Source organism: Panthera tigris, chromosome E1 (genome assembly GCF_018350195.1).
Source record: "Panthera tigris isolate Pti1 chromosome E1, P.tigris_Pti1_mat1.1, whole genome shotgun sequence".
NCBI lineage: Eukaryota > Metazoa > Chordata > Mammalia > Carnivora > Felidae > Panthera > Panthera tigris.
Window position 1 is genome coordinate 10,932,502 of NC_056673.1, and position 21,487 is coordinate 10,953,988.

The window sequence follows — 21,487 nt, forward strand, 5'->3', positions numbered from 1 at the left end:
ATTTATAAAAGCATCTAAAAGAATAAAATACCTAGGAATAAATTTAACCAAACAGGTGAAACACTTGTACACTAAAAACTATTAAAACACTGCTCAGGAGCGTCTGGGTGGCTCAGTTGGTTAAGCATCTGACATTGGCTCGGAGCCTGACAGCTGAAAGCCTGGAGCCTGCTTCAGATTCTGTGTCTCCCTTTCTCTCTGCCCCTCCCCCTGCTCACACTCTCTCTCTCTCAAAAATTAAAAAAAAAAAAAAAAGAAAGAAAAAATTAAAACACTGCTCAAAGAAATTAAAGAAAACATACATAAATGGAAAAACAGCCAATGTTCATGGATGTATTAACACTGTTAAGATGGCAATGCTCCCAGTGACCTAGAGATTCAATACAATCCTTATCAGAATCCCAACTGCTTTTCTAACAGAAATGAACTGACCATAAATTCCTGAAATATGGAAATACAAGGGACCCCAAATATCCAGAACAATCTCAAAAAAGAACGAATCAAGGTGGAGGACTCACACTTCCCTATTTCAGAACTTATTACAAAGCTGTATTAATCGTATGTGGTACTAGCGTAAGGATGAGGATATAGATCAAGGAAAAGAACTGAGTCAAGAAATAAACATTTATAGTCAATCAATTTTCCCCCCCGCTTTACTGAGATGTCTCTGACAAAGAACACGGTGTTAAGTTCAAGGTGTACAACATAATGATTTGATACACATCCATACAGCAAAATGATTACCACAGTAAGATTGATTAACACATCCATCACTTCACATGATTACAATTTGTGTGTGTGTGTGTGTGTGTGTGTGTGTAGTGAGAAACATTAAGAACTACTCTCTTAGTAACTTTTAAATTTTCATGTATAAAATACAGTATTATTAATTTACAGTTATGTTGTACATTAGATCCCCAGAATTTGTACCCTTTGACCAACATCTCCCCATTTCCTCCACCACCCCAGGCCCTGGCAACTAACATTCTATTGTCTGTTTCTATGAGTTGAGCTTTTTCTTTAGATGCCACATATAAGTGGGGCACCTGGGTGGCTCGGTCAATTAAGCATCCGACTCTTTCGGCTTAGGTCATGATCTCACAGTCACGCTAGTCTAGTGTCTAGAGTATATAAAGAACTCTTACAACTCAACAATAAAAAGGCAAACAAACCAATTTTAAAAATAAGCAAAACATCTGAATAGACACTTCTCCAAAGAAGATATACAAGTGGACAAGCACATGCAACATCATTAGCCATTAGAGAAATGCAGGTCAAAGCTACAACAAAGTACCACTTCAACCTGCTAGGGAGACTATTATAAAAAAAATCAGGAGAGGCGCCTGGGTGGCTCCAGTCGGTTAAGCATCTGACTCTTGATTTCGGCTCAGGTCACGATCTCACAGTTCCTGAGAGGGAGCCCCACATCGGTGGGGCTGACAGCGCGGAGCCTGCTGGGGATTCTCTCTCTTCCCCTGTCCCTCCCCTGCTCACTCTCTCTCAAAAAAAATAAACAAACATCTTTAAAAATCAGGAAATAAGTGTTGGGAAGGATATGGAGAAATCAGAACCTTTGTATACGGCTGGGAGGAATGTAAAATGGCACAGCTGTTGTGGAAAACACTTCGAGGGTTCCTGAGAAAGTTAAACATAAAGTTACGACGAGACCCAGCAATTCTAACCCTGGAGAAATGAAATCCTAGGTCTGTGGGAAGCGGGCACACGAATGAACGTCACAGCCTTAGAGCCAAAGGCAGATGCAACTCTAGTGCCCACCAGTGGGGGAATGACAAGCAAGCTGTGCCATATCCACACACAACGGAAAAGCATCCGGCCACGGAAAGGAATCAAGTCCCAGTACGCGCAACGACTTGGATGAACGTCAAAGACGTTACGCTCGGTGAAAGAAACTAGACGCAGGTCACAGACTGTATGATTCCGTTTCTATGAAATGTCCAGAACAGGCAAATTCATAGCAACAGAAAGGGGGCATGGGGGTGATAATTTAATGGGTAGGGGTGTTCTTCTGGGGGGATGAGGTGTTCAAAACCAGGGAGAAATGGTGGTTGCACCACGCTGCAGACGTACGAAACACCAGTGAACTGTGTACCTTCGAAAATGGCTGATTCTAGGTTATGTGACTTTCACTAGATTTTTGCAGAAAGGTCAGGGTCACTGAAGGAAAAAAGTAGGAGTGCTCCAGATCAGGGCTGCTCCACCTCGGCACCACTGACGTTTTGGGTTAGATAATTCTTTGTTGTGGGGGCTGTCCTGTGTGTCACAGGACCTTTACAGTGTCCTTGGCTTCTTCTCACTAGATGCCAGGAGGAGCCCCCTCACTTGTGACCTCCAAAAATGTCTGCAGACACCTCCAAATGTCCTCAATGGGACAAAATCCAATGGCACCCCCTGGTTGGGAATCACTGCTGTGGATTAAAAGGGTAGCTAAGGGGGTACGACAATTCAACGCAATGTGTGATCCTAGGTGGCAGGGCGGGCAGGGGGCAGCGGGGTACGACAGAAATGCAAAACCCAACAGAGCAAGACAAATCCCAAAACTGAAGTGACTTTTTTTTTTTTTTTTTTTTTACATTTTCCACACTTTTCCCAGGCACCTGACACCAGTACCGGGGAAAGAGCACAGCGGTGTAGCCTTTAGGAAATCAACCCAACAAAGAGCCATACGAACACTCTCAGCTTGGGCCTCCTTAATCTCACTTTTAGAAACTCACAATGAAATAAACCCAAGTGCAGAAGTTTTTACCCACATACGCGCACTGCAACATTCTACTGGCAAGGAGCAGGTGAGAACAAGTACCAGCCAGACCCTGCTCAGGCTTAGGTTTAAGCCACATCTTTAAGATGGGATATTCAACAGCCATTAAAAATGCTGTTTACGCAAGTTTTTAATCACGTGGGCGAAGGTACGTTATGGAGGGAGGTGTGCGTTCTGTGCCCAGGATGCACCGCATCTCCTTAACACAAGTAAGGAAAACCTGAGAAGAGACCCATGAAAAGAGAAATGGGTCTCTGGATGTAGCATTGATGATTATTTTCTTCCTTTATAACGGAATGTTTGGAATATTTATATAATGTGTACACACTCTGGAAAAGAACTGTTTTCTGTTTTAGTTGGCGTTTTTCATGTTTAAGAAACCAGAATGTACAAACTAACATTTTATTATTTTATTAAATTTTTTTTGTAGGCTCCACACCCAGTACGGAGCCTAAAGCGGGGCTTGAACTCACGACCTTGAGATCAAAACCTGAGCTGAGATCAAGAGTTGGATGCTTAACCGACTGAGCCACCCAGGGGCCCCACAAACTAATTTTTTAAACCTAACACTAAATATCAAAATCTTGTGATACAATCAAAATCTCAAAATAGATGCATCAGATGCCACAAGAACAATGCTTTCTTTTGCTGTCATGTATCTATTTGCTATTAACTTTAACAAGTATTACAGAGAGGGTCAGGCCATCAAATGTGCAAAAGCAAAGTGCAACACGTAGGAGCTGCGAAATTCAACTTCTCAATTATAATCCCCCCCAAATCTTCCAGCGTTCACCACCTGAGTTAAAACATAAGCACGGAAATGTTATAATTAAAGTCGTGAATGAAATGAGCTGAAACAGAGAGAGCAAATAAACAGATGGAGGAAATGTCAGAGAGTCCCATTCCCTGGTTTTCATTTTTTTTTTTTTAATTAAAAAAGAAATTTTTTTAATGTTTATTTATTTTTGAGAGAGAGAGAGAGAGACAGAACATGTGCGGGAAAGGGGCAGAGAGAGAGGGAGACACAGAATCCAAAGCAGGTTCTAGGCTCTGACCCATCAGCACAGACCCCAACATGGACCCAACAAGGACCACGAGATCATGACCTGAGCCAGAGTCGGACGCTTAACCGACTGAGCCACCCAGGCGCCCCCCATTCCCTGGTTTGCAGACAGGAAACCAGCAGCTCCATTTCTGCAGTCCAGAAACCACTAGCTAAGACCACATTTAAAGCTAAGACCCAGAAGTTAAAGGGAGCTGATTCGTCTAAAGACTGCGGGATATGTTCCTAAATGGAGCCCACGTGACTGCCAAACTGAACAGGAACGTGCTTTCCCCCACGCTCAGGGGTGGGGCTTATCCCTTGAGCCGAAGGCACTGGGGCTCCTGACATCCACTACTGCCTAAAAGCAGAGCCCCCCAAAAGAATGCCCATTCAAAAGAATGCCCATGTCAGAAATCTACTCCAAGAACAATCAGGAAGGACTGACCTACCATGGAGACTAGAGGTCAGCACCACACCTCAACAGACACTGTCACAAAGCCATCCTACTGCCATCAGTGCTGAGGAGCCACTCATCTCTCCTAAAAGTCACCTGTTTTCTAGCTTCCGCTTCCCCTGTTAAAATGGTATAGAGGCCCCCAATCCTAAACCCTGTCTTTTCTCGCACTAATCTATCTTTTGTGAGTTTTTTTTTTTAATGTTTACTTATGTATTTGAGAGAGAGTGTGCGCGAGCAAGTGTGGGGGAGGGCAGAGAGAGAGGGAGACAGAGGATCCTAAGAAAGCTCCACGCTGTCAGCACAGAGCTGGACACGGGGCTCGAACTCACAAGTTCGGAGCATGACCTGAGCCGAAACCGAGAGCCAGACACTTAACCAAATGAGCCACCCAGGTGCCTTCTTTTGTGAGTTTTATTGCAGGTCCCAAAGCCTGAACCTAAAGAGGGCAGAGGATAAGTTTTTCCTCCCCATCAGACTCAAACAAAGGCAGTATTTTTTTAATCAAGAAGATGTTAATAAAGCACGAAGGAAGTTTCTTAGAAACAAAAGCAAATTCACACATAACCCTACCACCCTGTCACCAGTATTTTCATCTTCCATATTCCCTCCCGGGCCTCACACAAACACAGGTATACCCTCTAGTGTTCTGCCCATTCCCATATGTTCCAGATTTTTCTCTTGTGTCCAGACAGTCTTAATTATGTCAACAGGCTGCATAATTAGCTGTGCTGATACAGCATAATTCAAGCCCTACCCTCTGCTAAGCCGTTTAGACTTTTCCAATATTCTGCATTCAAAATAACACTATAGTGAATAACTTGCGCATACAAAGTTTTTTGCTTATGTTAAACCCTTCTCTAGGATATATTACTGAATGAATGAAATTCCCTGAAGTGCCAGAACGGAGTCTTTTCCTAGTTCTTGCTGTGATCACACCGACTGCTTCTAGAAGGCTCTACAGTCCACAGGGCTCTCTGAAATGCGCTTGTGACAACCAGGCCAGGCCAGGAAAAGTATTAGTCATTTTTGCCAACTTAAAGAAAAAACAGAGAAGAGGCAGTTCACAGCTGAAAAACGACAAATTCAGTCAGCCTTAAAACCAAAGCGGGAAGTGACAAAGAGGGGCCAGCACACTTACTGGGGATCTCCAGGCTGGGGTGGATGGCAGCCACACTCCTGACCATGGGCGGGGAATGCCGTCCATCCACCAAGTCGGACTCGGCGTCCTGCGCTTCCCCGTGGATCACCGCAATTCCCAGTCGCAGGCGCTCCGCAAAAGACTGTGCCCTGAGGGAGAGCAGTAGACACAGTTCAGAAATCACGCAGCCCCCGTTCTCCAGCGTTCGCGGGAGAAACAGAAGACAACATAAATCAGACGCGGTTTCCGAAAGAATTCGTGAAAAGAGAAAGAAGGTGACCTGCAAGTGTTAGGATGCAGGACAAAGTATGGAGTCCCCACGTGACGAGCGTGTCCCTCTGGCCGGGGCAGCGATGGGCGGCGGCCGGCCTGCTCTGTGCTCGGCCCACTGGGGAGCCTACGGCAGCGACTCCGCGAAGCCTCAGCCTCCCGGCTTTTAATTGCTAATCCACCCGGCCACGTACTTCATAGTGAGAACCAACCACAGGAGACAAGGTGCGTTACAGCCTCAGAAAAGCAGTGAGCGTCGATTTTTAAATTGTACTGAGTAGAACGAAGACACCATAAAATATACACGTTTACGCTGTACAATCTCATAGGCTCTGATGTGCGTACACATCCGTGCCACCATCAGCACAACGAAGACCAGGAAAATCTCTCTCACTGCCAGACACGTCCTGGTGCCCCTTTGTAATTTCTCCCTCCGGCACCAGGCAAACCAATAGTTTGTTCTCTGTCAGCATACTTTTGCCTTTTCTAGAATTCTGTGAGTAGAATCAGAGTATCTTTTTTTTTTTTTTTTTTTTTTTTTTGTCTTTCTTCGTTCACTAAGGATAACATGTTGGAGATCCATCCATTTTACATGGGACACCAAAGTCACCCCCTTACACTGCCACAATCTGTTGTTTGGGTCTATCAGTTTGCCCATTCACTTGAACTTCTGCATTGTTTCCAGTTTTGAACCATTACAAAACTGCTTTGAATATTCGTGTACAAATCTCTGCATGGACTTATGTTTTCTTTTCTCCAGGGTAAATACCTAGGCGTAGAATGGCTGGATCATAGGACAGGCATATATTTAGCTCTCTAAAAAAACAACCGTGAGGCACCTTGGGTGGCTCAGATGGTTAAGCGTCCAACTTCGGCTCAGATCATGATCTCACGGTTCATGGGTTCAAGCCCCGTGTCGGCTCTGTGCCGACAGCTCAGAGCCTGGAGCCTGCTTCGGATTCTGTCTCCCTCTCTCTCTCTCTGTCCCTCCCCACGTTGTGCTGTCTCTGTCTCTTCCCCTTAAAAAATAAAAAACATTAAAAAATTAAAAACACAACAACAACGAACTCTTTTCCAAAGCGGTTATACCATTTTACATTCCCACGAACTGCGCACGAGGGCTCCAGTGCCTCCAAGTTCTGCCACTCAGTGTGGTCAGTCGCTTCAACTACTACCCATGCTAACGGCGTGTACAGGTGCCTCACCGTGGCCTCGGTTTGGACTGGCCTCATAACAAATGGTGCTGAACATTCTCACGTGCTTACCTGCCATTCGAATATATACTTTGGGGTAAAGGGTCTGTTCATCTTTTGCCGATTTTTCAGTTGGGTTGTTAGTTCCCTAATAGGTTTTGGGAATTCTTTACATATTCTAAATACAAATTCTTTATCAGATACAGGCTTTCCCAATATTTCCTCCCACTCTGTCTGTGTCTTCTGTCATTCTCTTCATAAAGTCTTTGGAAGAGTAGTTTTAATTTTGATGACACATGATGTGACAACTTTCTTCTTATAAAACGGACTTCTGGTGTCATATTTAAAAAATGTTTGTCCAGGGGCGCCTGGGTGGCTCGGTCGGTTAAGCGTCCGACTTCGGCTCAGGTCATGATCTCACGCTCCGTGAGTTCGAGCCCCGCATCGGGCTCTGTGCTGACAGCTCAGAGCCTGGAGCCTGTTTCAGATTCTGTGTCTCCCTCTCTCTCTGCCCCTCCCCTGTTCATGCTCTGTCTCTCTCTGTCCCAAAAATAAATAAACGTTAAAAAAAAAAAAATTTTTTTTAAATAAAAAAAAATAATAAAAAAATAAAAAAATGTTTGTCCAACCAAAGTCACAAAGATTTTTCTCCCATGTTTTCCTCTGGGAGCTTTATAGTTTTAGGTTCTACATTTAGGTATGGGATTCATTTTTAGTTGATGTTTGTATATGATGTAAAACATGGCTCAGAATTGATGATTTTGCACATGAATTTCCAGTCATTCCCACACCATTTGTTCAAAGGACTATCCTTTCTCCATTCAGAATTGCCTCTGCCCCTCTGCTGGAAATCAGTATTCGAGATACACGTAGGTCTATTTCTGGACTCTGTTCTGTTCCACTGAGCTATTTTTCTATCTTTTCCCAATCACACACAATCACGATTGCTTTAGCTTTATGGTCAGTCCTGACTTCAGTGTTACATCTCCAACTTTGGTATCCTTTCTCAAAGTCTAAGTAGCACTTACATATCTACCGAGTGGAGGGGCAAGTCCACCTGAATCATATTTGGCCAACACCCAAATCCCATAATCACTGGTGTGGAAAACACCCTGAGAAGTGATTAGCGGTGCCATTACTTTCCAGTGAACATACACTGTTCAATCACCATGGATCGCCTTCTTCAGCCCCTTGGGTGTGTTTCTTCGTCTGTGAGAGAGAGAGAGAGAGAGAGAAGACGCTGGCCTCCTAGCTAGAGAAGATCAAGTGAGGTAACACAGACGTCTTAGTTCCAGCTGCTGTAACTGGATACCACAGACCGGGGGTGCTTAAATAGCAGAAATGTGTTTCTCACGGTTCTGGAGGCTACAGGTCCAAGATGAGGGCCTGCTTCCCGGTTGGCACAGGGCCTCTGTCTCTCACTGTGCCCTCGCGGGGCAGCGGGGCAGAGAACAGACGGCCCCTGCAGCACTGGTCTCTTCTCCTAAGGGCACTAAGCCCATACATGACGGCTCCTCCTTCGTGACCTAATTACCTCCCAAAGGCCTCCCCTCCTAAAACCATCACAGTGGGGGTGAGGATTTCAAGACGAATGTTGCGGGGACACAAACATTCAGTCCACAATAGCAGCTAAAACATCTGCCGCTAAACGTAAGCTCCCTGAGGGCACCTTCTCGGGCCTCATCCACCCGGCACAATAGCTTCTCAATAAACATCTGAATGGGTAAATGACAAACTCAGTGTGGTACAGCCCACCCTTGAACAATATGGGTTTGAACTGCGTGGGTCCACTCATAGCCAATTTTTTTTTATATGCATACAGTGCAATACTGTAAATGTATTCTCTTCCTCATGATTTTCTTAATAACATTTTCTTTCCTCTAGCTTACTTTATTGTAACAATACAGTATGCTACACGTAACATACAAAATTTGTATTAGTTGACTGGTTACGCTATCAGTGAGGTTCTAGTCAACGGCGGTCTGTCACTAGTTAAGTCCTGGGGGAGTCCAAGTTATGCGTGGATTCTGAAGCACGGGGGGGGGGGGGGGCGGCACCGCTAAAACCTGTGTTGCTCAAGAGTCAACTGTACCAACAAATGCCAAATAAACGAATCCAAAGCTATTACAATGATAAAATCCCATCAACACATGAAGTCAGATGTAAACTGAGTATTATAAAAGTTACCAAAAGCCTATCCATATGGGCGAGTCAAATGAAAATTCATCATATTCTTTTGGTATTTGGTGGGAAAAAAACGGATCGACACACACCGCTGCTGCTCCGGTCTCCGCCGAGATGGAAGGCCCCCCACCACGGAGCAGAACTGAAAACCCGGATGTTACACATGAAACAAACCTCAGAAGCCTCTGAAGAGGACAGGAGACACAGACTGGCCGGGGACCTCGGGACTGCGGGGATAACAAGGTGCTGAGCCCTCTGGTCTTTCTGTCTCGTCATCCCATATCCCAGACTCGCAGCTGGAGAGGCGGGCGACCCAAAATGCCAAGAGGCACATACCAAAGAAGCGCAGACAAAAGCCTGCTTTCTCCAGCCACAGGACCAAGAGAGAGACCGCCTCCCACGTCAGAAAACTTTAACCCTACCCCCGGCCACCCCAGGAAAAACCAGCTATGCCACTCGCCCACACGAGTTTAGGTCAAGCAGGGGGCCTGCACCGCCTCCCTTGCCAGGCGATAACGATGAGCCCCAAACCCGCCAACGGGGCAGCTGAAGAGACGGCCAAGTAGGGGGCTGGCACTCTTCATCCCCACCGGGCGGTCATCACCCCCCGCGCCCCGCCGGGTGTCAGTGCAGAGGGACACCTGGACTTCCACCCCGACTCGGCAGTAAAGAGGTGCCCTTCCCCCTCCCCTGTGAGGTGGCGTCAGATGGGGCCCCGTCAGTCAGTGGTAACAGGGCCACTCCCCACCTGTGTCAGCAGAGGATTCCCAGGGAGCGGTGCTCGCACTCTGACCCACTTGTGAGTGTCTTCATCCGACTCTTCCTACAAAGCCACGGCAACCACAACAGTGTGGTGCTGACATACAGTCAACGGAACAGATCTGAGAGTCCACAAATACACACAAACATCTACGGCCGAGTGATTTTTGACAAGAATGCCAAAGCCATTCAAGGGGGGAAAGAACAGTCTTTTTGACAAATGGTGCTAGACAACCAGACAATCACGTGGAAAAGAAAGAAGCTGGACCCCTACCTATGCCTCCCTCCGATCGACAACCCAAACCTAAGAGCTAAAACTACACTGTTGGGAGAAATCATAGGGGTAAAACTTAATGCCCTGGGTTTAACGATGGCTGCTTAGATACGATGCCAGAAGCAAAAGCAGTAACAATAATGCCAAACTGGGCTCCATAAAATTAAAAACTTCTGTGCGTCAAAGGACCATATCAAGACGGAAAAAGACAACCTGCAAAATGGGGTAAAATATTTACAAACCACGTATCTGATAAGGATCTAGTCTCCAGAATACATAAAGGACTCCTACAATTCAACCACAAAAAGAAAAACCACCCAGTTAAAAAATGTGCAAAAAGGGGCACCTGGCTGGCTCAGTCGGTTGAACATCTGACTCTTGATTCTGACTCAGGTAGCGATCCCAGGGTCGTGGGATGGAGCCCCGCGTCAGGCTCTGCAGTGAGCATGAAGCCTGCTTAGGATTCATTCTCTCTCTCTTCCTCCCTCCCTCCTTCCCTCTGCCCCTCCCCTAGCTCATACTCACTCTCTCTTAAAAAAAAAAAAAAGTACAAATGACTTGAGTAGACATCTCTCCAAAGAAGCACACGAAAAGACGCTCAACATCATTCATCACCAGGGAAGTACAAATCAAAACAACAACGAGACACGACTTCACACCCACTAGGATGGCTGTAACAGTAACGAAACAGCAAATAAGCGTCGGTCGGGATGTGGAGAGATTGGAATCCTCGTACGTTCCTGGTGAGAATGTGACATGGTGTGGCAGCCCCTCAAAAAGGTAAACACAGGGGGCACCTGGGGGGCTCAGCGGGTTGCACATCCAACTTCAGCTCAGGTCATGATCTCACAGTTCGTGAGTCCGAGCCCCGGGTTGGGCTCTGCCCTGGCGGTGTCTCCCTCTCTCCACCCCGCCCCTGCTCACACTCTCGCTCTCAAAAATAAAGAAACATTTAAAAAAATGTAAACCTAGAATTACCATACGCCCAGCGCTTTCAATCCTAGGTATCCATCCAGGAGAAAGGAAACCACGTGTCCACACAGCAACGGGTACACAAATGTTTGCGGCAGTGCTACTCACAACAGCCACTAGTGGAAACAACCCAAACGTCCCTCAATACGTGGATGGCTAAACAGGCTGGAAGAGTAGTCAGCCATAAAACGGAATGAGATCTTGACACAGGCGACAACGTGAAGGAACCCCGAAAACATTGTGTCAAGTGAAAGAAACCAGATGCAAAAGGCCACCCAGTGTACGATTCCATTTATATAAAATGTCCAGAAGAGGCATATCCAGAGACAGAAAGCAGATCAGTGGTTGCCAGGGGCTGGGGAGAGAAGGGAATGGAGAGTGATTTCTTAACGGGTCCGGGGTGTCCTTCAGGAGTGATGAGAAAGTTCTGAAACAAGAGAGTGATGGTCGTTGCACAACACTGTGGGGGCGCTGACTGCCAATGAACTGTAGACTTTAAAACGATCAGTTCCACGTTCTACGATTTTCACCTTCACAACAACTGAAACCATGTGTATCAGAGAAAAACAAATTACTAAATTAAATCTGATCCAGCACGATGCTTGGAAAAATGGGATCTTATGTTCCAAGACGAGTCACGGTTGGCTCCAACTTAATCAAATGGACAAGACTCTGCTGATAAAGACTCTTAACGGAAGCGCTGTGTGGACACAGCACTGGCTGCACTGGACACAGCTTCATGTTTTTAGCAGTAATGCCAACCTCGTTAATAGACCCAATGTCATTCCTCGTTTACCACGGAAAACTACTTATCGTAACACCTTCGAAACCAGCGGCTTATTGTCCACGAGCTCTCCTCATCCTTCGGTAGCAACGGTCTGCGGGCCCAGGCCAGAGGTAGGTGCCTGTGGCCTCCTTACACACCACAGGGCTGAACAGGGATCCAGTGACCAAAGGCAGGATAATTCCGGGACACAATTTTAAAAGAGCTTTTTTAGGAAAAAGCCTTTCTTCCAACATTCGCTTTTATTCTCTCCCTTTCCTGCTTTGTTGGAAACGCTGGCGTAGGAAATCCTCTCAACCCCAAGCCTCTTTAAGTCCTGTGTTACTGATTCATCAGTTACTCCAGGTGACACAGAACCCTCAGCACTGCCCTATTTGTAGGCCTTTCAGTAAAATGTCACCTTTCAACACGTACCAGTAAGTGGCCTCTTGGCTGGATATAATTCTGTTAATAAATTACTGAGTTCTTCTCATAAAAGGCAGTGAACAGTCACAAAGTATATTCACTGGTATCTTAAAGGGCAGATCTGAAGACCGACGAGCGGCTGCCAATCAAGAACTAGGTCAGGCATCCCTACACCTGGAAGTTTCTGACTACTGGTCACATACTGGGATTGAAAAAAAAGACGAAAAGACATCATCATTTTTAAAATGGAGCCAGCAGACAATCTTCTAAACTAAAAATCCACAGGGGTGCCTGGGGGGCTCAGTCAGTTAGGCATCCAACTCTTGACTTCAGCTCAGGACATGATCTCACAGTCTGTGAGTTCGAGCCCTACATCAGGCTCTGCACGGACAGCGCCAAGCCTGCTTGGAACTCTCTCTCCCTCTCTCTCTTGTCCCTCCCTGCTTGTGCGCGTGCACTCACTCTCTCTCTCAAAATAAATAAGCTTAAAAAAAAAAAATTAAAAGCCCACAGAATTAAGGGAACCGCTGAGACAGAATCCAGAATGTCCAGGATCCAACTGGGGATGTGATTCTCCACATGGACCCAAGGAGTAGTCATGAGCTCCCACCTACCTTTTGGCCGAGGCTGGAGATTTGGCCACGATCACTGCATTCCTGTAGTCCGGGATCTGCGACAGATTAAGAGGTCAGGGATTACTCCAGAGGCTGTTCACGCCAGCACCTGACAGTCAATAAAAAGGAACATTCCTAGACTCAAAACTGTCATCTGGTCACATGAAAAGTCTTCCAAAAAGAGAAAAAGTTCAAAGTAAATTTCCCCTTTGGAAAATGAAGACACTCCTACTACCTAGGAAAAAATATGACGGAGGTATGAGCCTCACAGACTTAAGACAAAAAGTAATGCTAATCGGTGATTAGCTGATATCCAGGGGCCAGTGAATACTGTAATGGGGTATAAAGACGTTTTTATAAAGTCAACAGGAATTCCTCTCATGAATCCCCGTTACGTGCAATTTCACAGTGCAAGGATGATATGCATCCAACCTGAATCCAAGGCAGCTGTCACATTCCAAATTAGTACACTCCATACGAATGACTCCCGTATCTGAGTCATGGCATTTTGAAGAAACCAATTTGTTAAAGGATAGTCAGGATGGTGGGGTTTTTTAAAGATATGAAGAACCCTTAAGAAAATAACTAAAATATCAGTCTACTCTGCAGCCTTTTACTGTTGGAACATTTGAAGTGATTATAATTGAAGATATACCCGTTATCGACTTCTGAGAGTTTATAAGATAGAACTCTTTTTAAGCTGTGCAGTGATTTATTTCTGACTTCATCCTGGCAATCGTTTCAAATTACGCTCTTGACATTTAGACACTTCGTTAAATGGTATTATTTCATTCAATATACCCTCTTCACTTTTTTTCTCACAACTATGCTATATCAATGAATTTCTATATAAGCATTAATAACATCTAACACCTTGTACAATGCCTAGTACACCGGAAGCACTAAGTAATACTTAGTAGATAAACAGAACACTGATTTGAAGAAATCTCTAATACAGAAACACCCAGCATAACCACATGGGTCGGGTATCTTTATAGGGCAGCCTAATTCGTCCAACACTACCAAGGAGTAAGGGAGCAAAAAATACACATGGGCATTTTCCTTATTTTCACCGGAAGTCTTCCTAAACTGTTTTATGGACTTCCTTGTCTCTCACCAAATATCATCAAACAGCGCAAACCCAGCCAAGAGGAGAAGTAACAATGAAGGAAAACAATTAATAAAGCAAATAAAAGGAGACTTTAAAAGAAAGGACTCTTTAATAAAAACAGGTCTATTTCGGGGGTACGTGGCTGGCTCAGTTGGTAGAGCATGAGACTCTTGATCTCAGGGTTGTGAGTTCAAGCCTATGTTGGGAGTAAAGTTTGCTTTAAAAAAAAAAAAAAAGAAAGAAACGAAAACAGGTCTATTTTCTCCCCAGGAGCTACAACAGGAAACTGTACACTTAAAGAACTGGCTGTTAAGAAAAAGAACCAGGGGCGCCTGGGTGGCTCAGTCAGTTAAGTGTCTGACTTCAGCTTAGGTCATGATCTCGCAGTTCATGAGTTCAAGCCTGGCGTTGGGCTCTGGGTTGATGGCTCAGAGCCTGGAGCCTGCTTCAGATTCTGTGTCTCCCACTCTCTCTCTGCCCCTCCCCTGCCTGTGCGCGCTCTCTCTCTCTCTCTCTCTCTCTCTCTCTCTCTCTGTCTCTAAAAAATGAATAAACATTTTTAAAAAATTAAAAAGAAAGAAAAAGAACCAAAAAGAAACCTAGGTAGTGGAAATAAGAAACTCACTAACGGGCTTTTACGGTAGCAGAATGGACACAGATAAACAAGCCTGGGTCTTCAAGCCAAGGGATTTTCCCACAACACTATATATAACAATGCAAAACTTGAAAAAGACCAAATAACAAAAGTGAAACAACAGAAACTAGATCCAAAATTTTCAACATCTAACAGTTCCCAAAGCAAAGAATGAGAAAACAGAAGAGATGAGATACTCAAATAATAGGGGGGGAAAATGCCCAGAGAATGAAAGAGACCCAGGGAGTATCTAGTGACATGAAAGGAAAAAAGATCTACCCCAGACACATCATGCGGAAGTTTCGAAACCACAGCAGAAAAATGAGACACCATGGGGGCAATTCCTGCCTGCCCCCAAAAACACACTGGATGCACACTCACGCTAAAACTCAAGAAAGGGAAAAATTCAAATCATATAGCATTGTTTTGGTCATTAAGCTTGCAAAACTAAGTGCACAGGGAAATAGACACTATCATATGTACTGTTAGTGAAAGTATCAATTAATACAGCCCCTTTGGAGAACTGCAAGTTTCATGATATCATATTAAAATATTAAATTTTCATGATATTCAAATATTAAATTTTCAGAAAATTGAGATTTTTGCAATATCTACTAAAGCATTAAAAATGTAGATTACTTTTCTATCAAGCAATTCTACTCCCCAACATTTTTCAAAAAAACATGTAAGTAATCAGAAAGGTAAGTACAAGAATTTCCAATGCAGCATTATTTAACAATAAATTTTTAAGTAAAATATTTTATCTAAAAGAGTGAAAAATCGGGGCACCTGGGTGGCTCAGTTAGTTTAGTGTCCAACTTCAGCTCAGGTCATGATCTCATGGTTTGTGGGTTCAAGCCCTGTGTCAGGCTCTGTGCTGACAGCACAGAGCCTGCTTTGGATTCTCTATCTCCATCTCTCTGACCCTCCCCCACTTGCACACTCTCTCTCTCTCTCTCAAAAATAAACATTAAAAAAAAAGAAGATACAACATTCACAGCCCTTTTAAAAAAAAAAAGGGTGAAAAATTAAAACAACCTATTATCCAATCAAGAGGAGGACGGTTGAAAAAACTGTGGCTCATTTAAACTTGTGCTTTAAACACTTAAACACGTAGCCATTTGATCTTAATTAAACTCAAAGAAAATGATTCAGTTCTCAGTCACACTAGCCACATGCAACGACCACGGGCGACCATACTAGACAGCGGCTAGAACATTTTCACAATCACAGAAAGTTCTACTGGCCATCACTGATCTAAACTCAGAACTACAATGTAGCAATTATGAATCTTAGCATGGCAAGACCTCCAGACACCAGCGTAGCAATGGAAAGAACAAGTTGCAGAACAAGGCAAACAATATGTTAACTGTTTTTTGTTCTTTGTTTTTTTCCAAAAAAGCACCCACAAATCAACATCTGTAACTATGTATATAGACAAGGAGGCGAATACGAACAGAGAAGTCTGGGAGGACACAGGGCACAAAGCAAGCTGGCAACAAGGGCTACCCCTGCAGAGGGGCCAAGGACCAGGCTGGTGGCCCAGGGAAGCTGGGGCCTGACCAGTATGGTCAGAATTACTATATACACACATGCATGTCCCTGTCACTGCCACTGTCAACATAAAGTTTCATTTTTCACTTTAGAAGAAAATGACTCTATCAGGCAGAAGGGAAAACATACCCCATATCCAGTTTCCAGCTTCCAAACTCTGTAGTAATTTTCTCCTGAACCACTAAGGGAAAACAACATCAGGGCCACTGTGGAACCACAAAGAATCAAACTGCCCTACACCCTCATACTCCCTTGCTATACACCCCTACCCTGTCCTGATTTCTCATCCCCAGCCATATCTCATTTCTGTAAAGAGAGTGGCTGGATTCAAAGACACTAAGAAGAACACTGGGGTCGGGTGGGAGGTCAGGGGGAGGAGGGATGCAACTCAAGAATCAGAAACAGGATAACTCCAGGGACACCTGGATGGCTCAGTCGGTTAAGCGTCCAACTTGGGCTCAGGTCATGATCTCATGGTTTGTGCGTTCAAGCCCCGCATCAGGCTCTGTGCTGACAGCTGAGCCTGGAGCCTGCTTTGGATTCTGTGTCTCCCTCTCTCCCTGCCCCTTCCCCACTCTCACTCTATCTCTTTCTTTCTCTCTCTCTCTCTCAAAAATAAACACTAAAAAATTAAAAAAAAGAAAAAAAAAGAAACAAGATAACTCTAGAAGTTCCTATTTAAAAATTGATGAGATAGGATGGGATCTCTACATACACCAAAGAAATATACTTGTGGCCCTCCTCTTCATCATTTCCTTAAGAATCCTGGTGCAGACCAATGATCTCTAGAACTATCACCGTAATACCTCGTCATTTTTTAAAAATACACATTGTATTTAATCAATACCCAAGCCAATTTCGGTCATATTTTAGTATCTCTCTGATTTGGATGTCCTAAACTCAGTAGTGTCTTACAGCTGCTGTCGGCCCCACAGCAGCTGTGACGTGCTTTTCCAGCCCTTCACACATGTGAAGAAGGCCATGGCATTCATTTCAAACAAGCCACAGGCACTGCTGGTTCTGTACGGGCCGGGTTTGACTGCCATTTAAAACGTCTCCAGCAAGAGTTCCCTATGATTCGGCATTAAAACGAACAGCGACAGTGCATGCAGAAAGACACAGCATGTAGACAGCAGGGTGTAGATTTCACATTCGTGGCTCAAGCAGTCATGGCTGGAGGAATGACTGCAAGTGAGTATCTTCCCATAAGGCGATAATGGAATGCTCTGTGGGACCTAACGAAGGAAGGCTGTGCACTGCCAGTGAAGCTGGAAAGGACTGAATCTCAAAGGACACCTAACACGCACCCACAACGCGACTGAAGGAAGGAGAACCTGCCAAACTCCCAGGAGAGAGGCCCAAAGCTTCAAGGCCATGAGCATCCAATTATCGGGACTTTCCTTCCAACTCTGGCAGAAAGGGCTTCAATTCCAGTGACGGCTCAAGAGAGAAACATGTTGAGCTGTCAGATCGGAAAATGTCAGCATCAGCCTTGCAGAACAGGATCACTGAGGGACACAAAGGCACTGTGTCACACAGCTAATCCACAGTGTTTCCTTCCTTCCTGATGACCTAAATAATGTAAACCTTAGCCGATGGCATCTTTGATTCGGTAAGATATGGTCAACTAAAACAAGCACGCTGTAAAAGGCAAAAAGAACAGAAGTCCTTTTAAACAGTGAGCTCCCGTAGAGTACTTCATTTTTTTTTAAAGTTTATTTATTTTGAGAGAGAGAGAGCGAGCGAGCGAGCATGCATGTGCAATGTGTGAGCAGGGGAGAGGCAGAGAGAGAGAGGGAGAGACAAAATCCCAAGCAGGCTCTGAGCTATCAGCGCAGAACCCAACTTGGGACTAGATCTCCCAAACCGTGAGATCATGACCTGAGCCAACATCAAGAGTCAGACCCTTGGGACGCCGCCTGGGTGGCTCAGTCAGTTAAACATCCGACTTGAGTTCAGGTCATGATCTCACAGTTCGTGAGTTCAAGCCCCGCACTGGGCTCTGTGCTGACAGCTCAGAGCCTGGAGCCTGCTTCCGAGTCTGTGTCTTCTTCTCTCTCTCTGCCCCTCCCCCGCTCGTGTTCTGTCTCTCAAAAACAAATAATCGTAAAAAAAAATTTTTTTTTTTTTTTTAAAGTCACTTAACCGACTGAGCCACCCAGGTGCCCCTAAAGTGGTTAATTTTATGTTATGTGAATTTTACCTCAATGAAAAAAAAAATCTGAACATGTCTGGTTATGTAGACTCCCTAAAGAAAACTACAGGTTACAAACTGAGATATATGTGAAACAAATACTAACCAATGGCTACAATCAAGAATTAAAAAAGGATGCCTGTGGCACAGAAAGAAACACACAAAACCACGGAGGAAACACACAAACAAGAGGCATTAAGCACCTTTTCACAGAAAAGGAAATCTATGAAGAGACGCTCGATTTCTTACATCATCAGAGATATATCCATCGACGTGACAGCAACACACCAGGCCACAGCCATTCAACAGGCAAAAGTTTTAAATTCTGGTAATGTAAGTATTGAAACAAAGTTGGATCCACAGACTACCTGACTCACTGCTGGTCAGAACGGAAAGGTGTAACTGCTTTGGGAAAAATTAAACACAGACCATGCCATCTAGAGATGAATATAGAATCACGATACACTTGCTTGCACACCACAGGAGACACCTACAAGAGTGCTCACAGGACACAATCACAAGAGCAAAAACCTATGAGTAAACTGTGACAAGGCTGCACAGTGACTATTTCTCAACAGTCAAAATGGATGCACCGTGACACATAACATGGATGAGTCTTACTAACGTAACAGCAAGTGAAAACTGCCCCCAAATCACACAATCTGACTCTTTATAAACTTGAAAAAGTGTATTGTTTTTGTCTTTGAATAATACCTGTATGTGTATGTACATATGCGATAAGACCATCTACAAAGGAAGTCAAGAAAACGATGAAGCAAGACTCAGGATAGTGGCTCCCTTGGGCAGGAGGAGGCAGGGGGATGTGACAGAAAAGGACCACATGAGTGGATGTCAGTTATGACGGATCTAGTTTTCTTCCTACGTGGGAGGATCACGGCCGGTGACCACTACAGACAGATGGACAGAGAGACAGGCAGAGTGATGGAAACACAAATGAGGGCCAGGTGCACGCGTGGACCAATGACGACAGTTATTTGACCATGATCACAACTAGTTCAATTCTAGGTACCTGAGGTCCAAAAGAAAACACAATTTAAAGAGCTTCACAAAAGAAACAAACTGCAGATTAAAAATTTGAAAACACAGGGGCACCTGGGTTGGCTCAGTCAGTGAAGCGTCCAACTCTCAATTTTGGCTCTGGTCACGATCTCATGGTTCATGGGATCGAGCCCCGTGTCAGGCTCTGTGCCGACAGTGTCGAGCCTGCTTTGGATTCTCTCTCCCTCTCTCTCTGCCCCTTTCCCACTCACGCTGTCTCTCAAAAATAAATAAACTTTAACAAAAAAAAAAAAAAAAAAGAATTTTAAAATACACTGAATTACATTTATAAAGTAAATCGTGCTTTAAGCAGAATACACCAAGTTTTAATCCTTGACAGGTGGCCCAAGGAAATGGAAATGCATCTTTTCAACCTTAAACAGAATGTTAAAATACAGAAGTATGAGCTAGCCCACCTCTTCTTGAATATACTGCAGTAAAAAGGGAGATGCTCTTAAATTATCAACAGGAATGTTGAAGAAGCCTTGAATTTCCTTCTGGTGCAAATCCATAGTAATAAGATGAGTTAGACCTTTGGAAACAAAGCAGACACAAACATATGAAGAGCTAAATAACCAGCTGTACTGCATGAAATAAGCATATATAAATACTATATATAATAGCATTTAAAAAACTGCTCTCTAATCAAAAAGACTCAGAGTCTCTCTCTCTCAGGTTTTTTAATTCAATGACACTGTGAGAGAACAGAAAACATATAGTGGTCTCTGACCCCTGTCCCTAACACAGAGCTCCTAAAACCCTGGTACATTCCTAAGAGAAAAGAGCGCTAGGAGCACCTTCTGTTCTAATGAGGTGACTTTTGGGTTTTTTTCAATTTTTTTTTAATGTTTATTTATTTTTGAGAGAGAGAGACAGAGAGAGACAGAGTATGAGTGGGTGAGGGGCAGAGAGGGAGGGAGACACAGAATCCAAAGCAGGCTCCATCCAGGCTCTGAGCTGTCGGCACAGGGCCCAATGCGGGGCTCGAACCCACAAACCATTGAGATCATGACCTGAGCTGAAGTCTCCCTACTGAGCTACTCAGGTGCCCCCTAATGAGGTGACTCTTGGTGGGCTCTTGGAGCTTGGAATTTTCAGCCTTCACCCCATCCCCACCTCCATTCTCCAGAGGCAGGGGAAGGGGCCGGAAATGGAGCAGGCACGAGGAAGCAGAGGCTTCGGGCAGCTGCCAGGTAGGTGAACAGGTGGAGGTGCTGGCAGAGGTCATGGGCTCCGCAGCCCTCCCCACATGTGGGGCCTCGCATCCCCTCCAGCAGGACAATCGCCCGTATTCTTTATCTTACGCTTTTCCAATCAAGTGGCAAACAGTAAGTGGGCAGTTTTCCCGAGTTCTGTAAGTTGCTCCCGCAAATAATCAAATCTGAGGATGGGTCCTGGGAGCTTCTGATTCACAGCAGATTGGTCAGAAGCACAGGTGTCTACCTCCAGGTAGACAGTGTCAGAATTTAGTTAGATTGTAGGATACCCAGAGGCGTCTGGGTGGCTCAGTCAGTTAAGCATCTGACTTCGGCTCAGGTCATGATCTCATGGTTTGTGAGTTCCAACCCCACACTGGGCTCTCTGCTGTCAGCACGGAGTCTGCTTCAGACCCTCTGTCCCCCTCTCTTTCTGCCCCTCCCCCGCTCACACTCTCTCTCTCTCTCTCTCTCTCTCTCTCTTTCTCAAAAGTAATAAACATTAAAAACAAAAAACAAAAACCGTAGGATACCCAGCTGATGTCATGGAGAATTGCTAAGTGTAGGGAAAAAGCTCTACACATCTGGTGACCAAAAGTGACATCTTCTGCGTGAGTAGTACAAGAGATACACAGGAGGGGAACTGGCTTTTTCCCCACTTAGAAGGGAAAGACTGGGTGGTTTTCTTACACAGAGATACATGATTTTCACATCAATTTATAGTCTTAAAACAGCAAAGGTAATAGTAATGAAGAAAGGTCTCTTATAATTGTATTAGAGCAAGTTACATCTCCTTGAAGTTTCCTTAATAGGTACAGCAAAGCCATATTAAGACAAATATTGTCTTAAGATCTTAAGACAAACTGCA

The 21,487-nt window shown here is 44.6% G+C and overlaps 1 protein-coding gene across 2 annotated transcripts in view; it reads right to left on the minus strand.

Moving 5' to 3' along the window:
- PRPSAP2 (phosphoribosyl pyrophosphate synthetase associated protein 2) overlaps positions 1-21,487 on the minus strand; it is a 45,818-nt gene that overhangs the window by 10,350 nt on the left and 13,981 nt on the right. For both annotated transcript variants that reach the window (XM_042966142.1, XM_042966141.1), the window contains 3 exons: positions 19,840-19,955; positions 12,872-12,927; positions 5,417-5,565 (listed from right to left, as the gene is read on the minus strand). In XM_042966142.1, the coding sequence (XP_042822076.1) occupies positions 5,417-5,565; positions 12,872-12,927; positions 19,840-19,955 (321 nt within the window). The remainder of the gene's footprint in view (positions 1-5,416; positions 5,566-12,871; positions 12,928-19,839; positions 19,956-21,487) is intronic.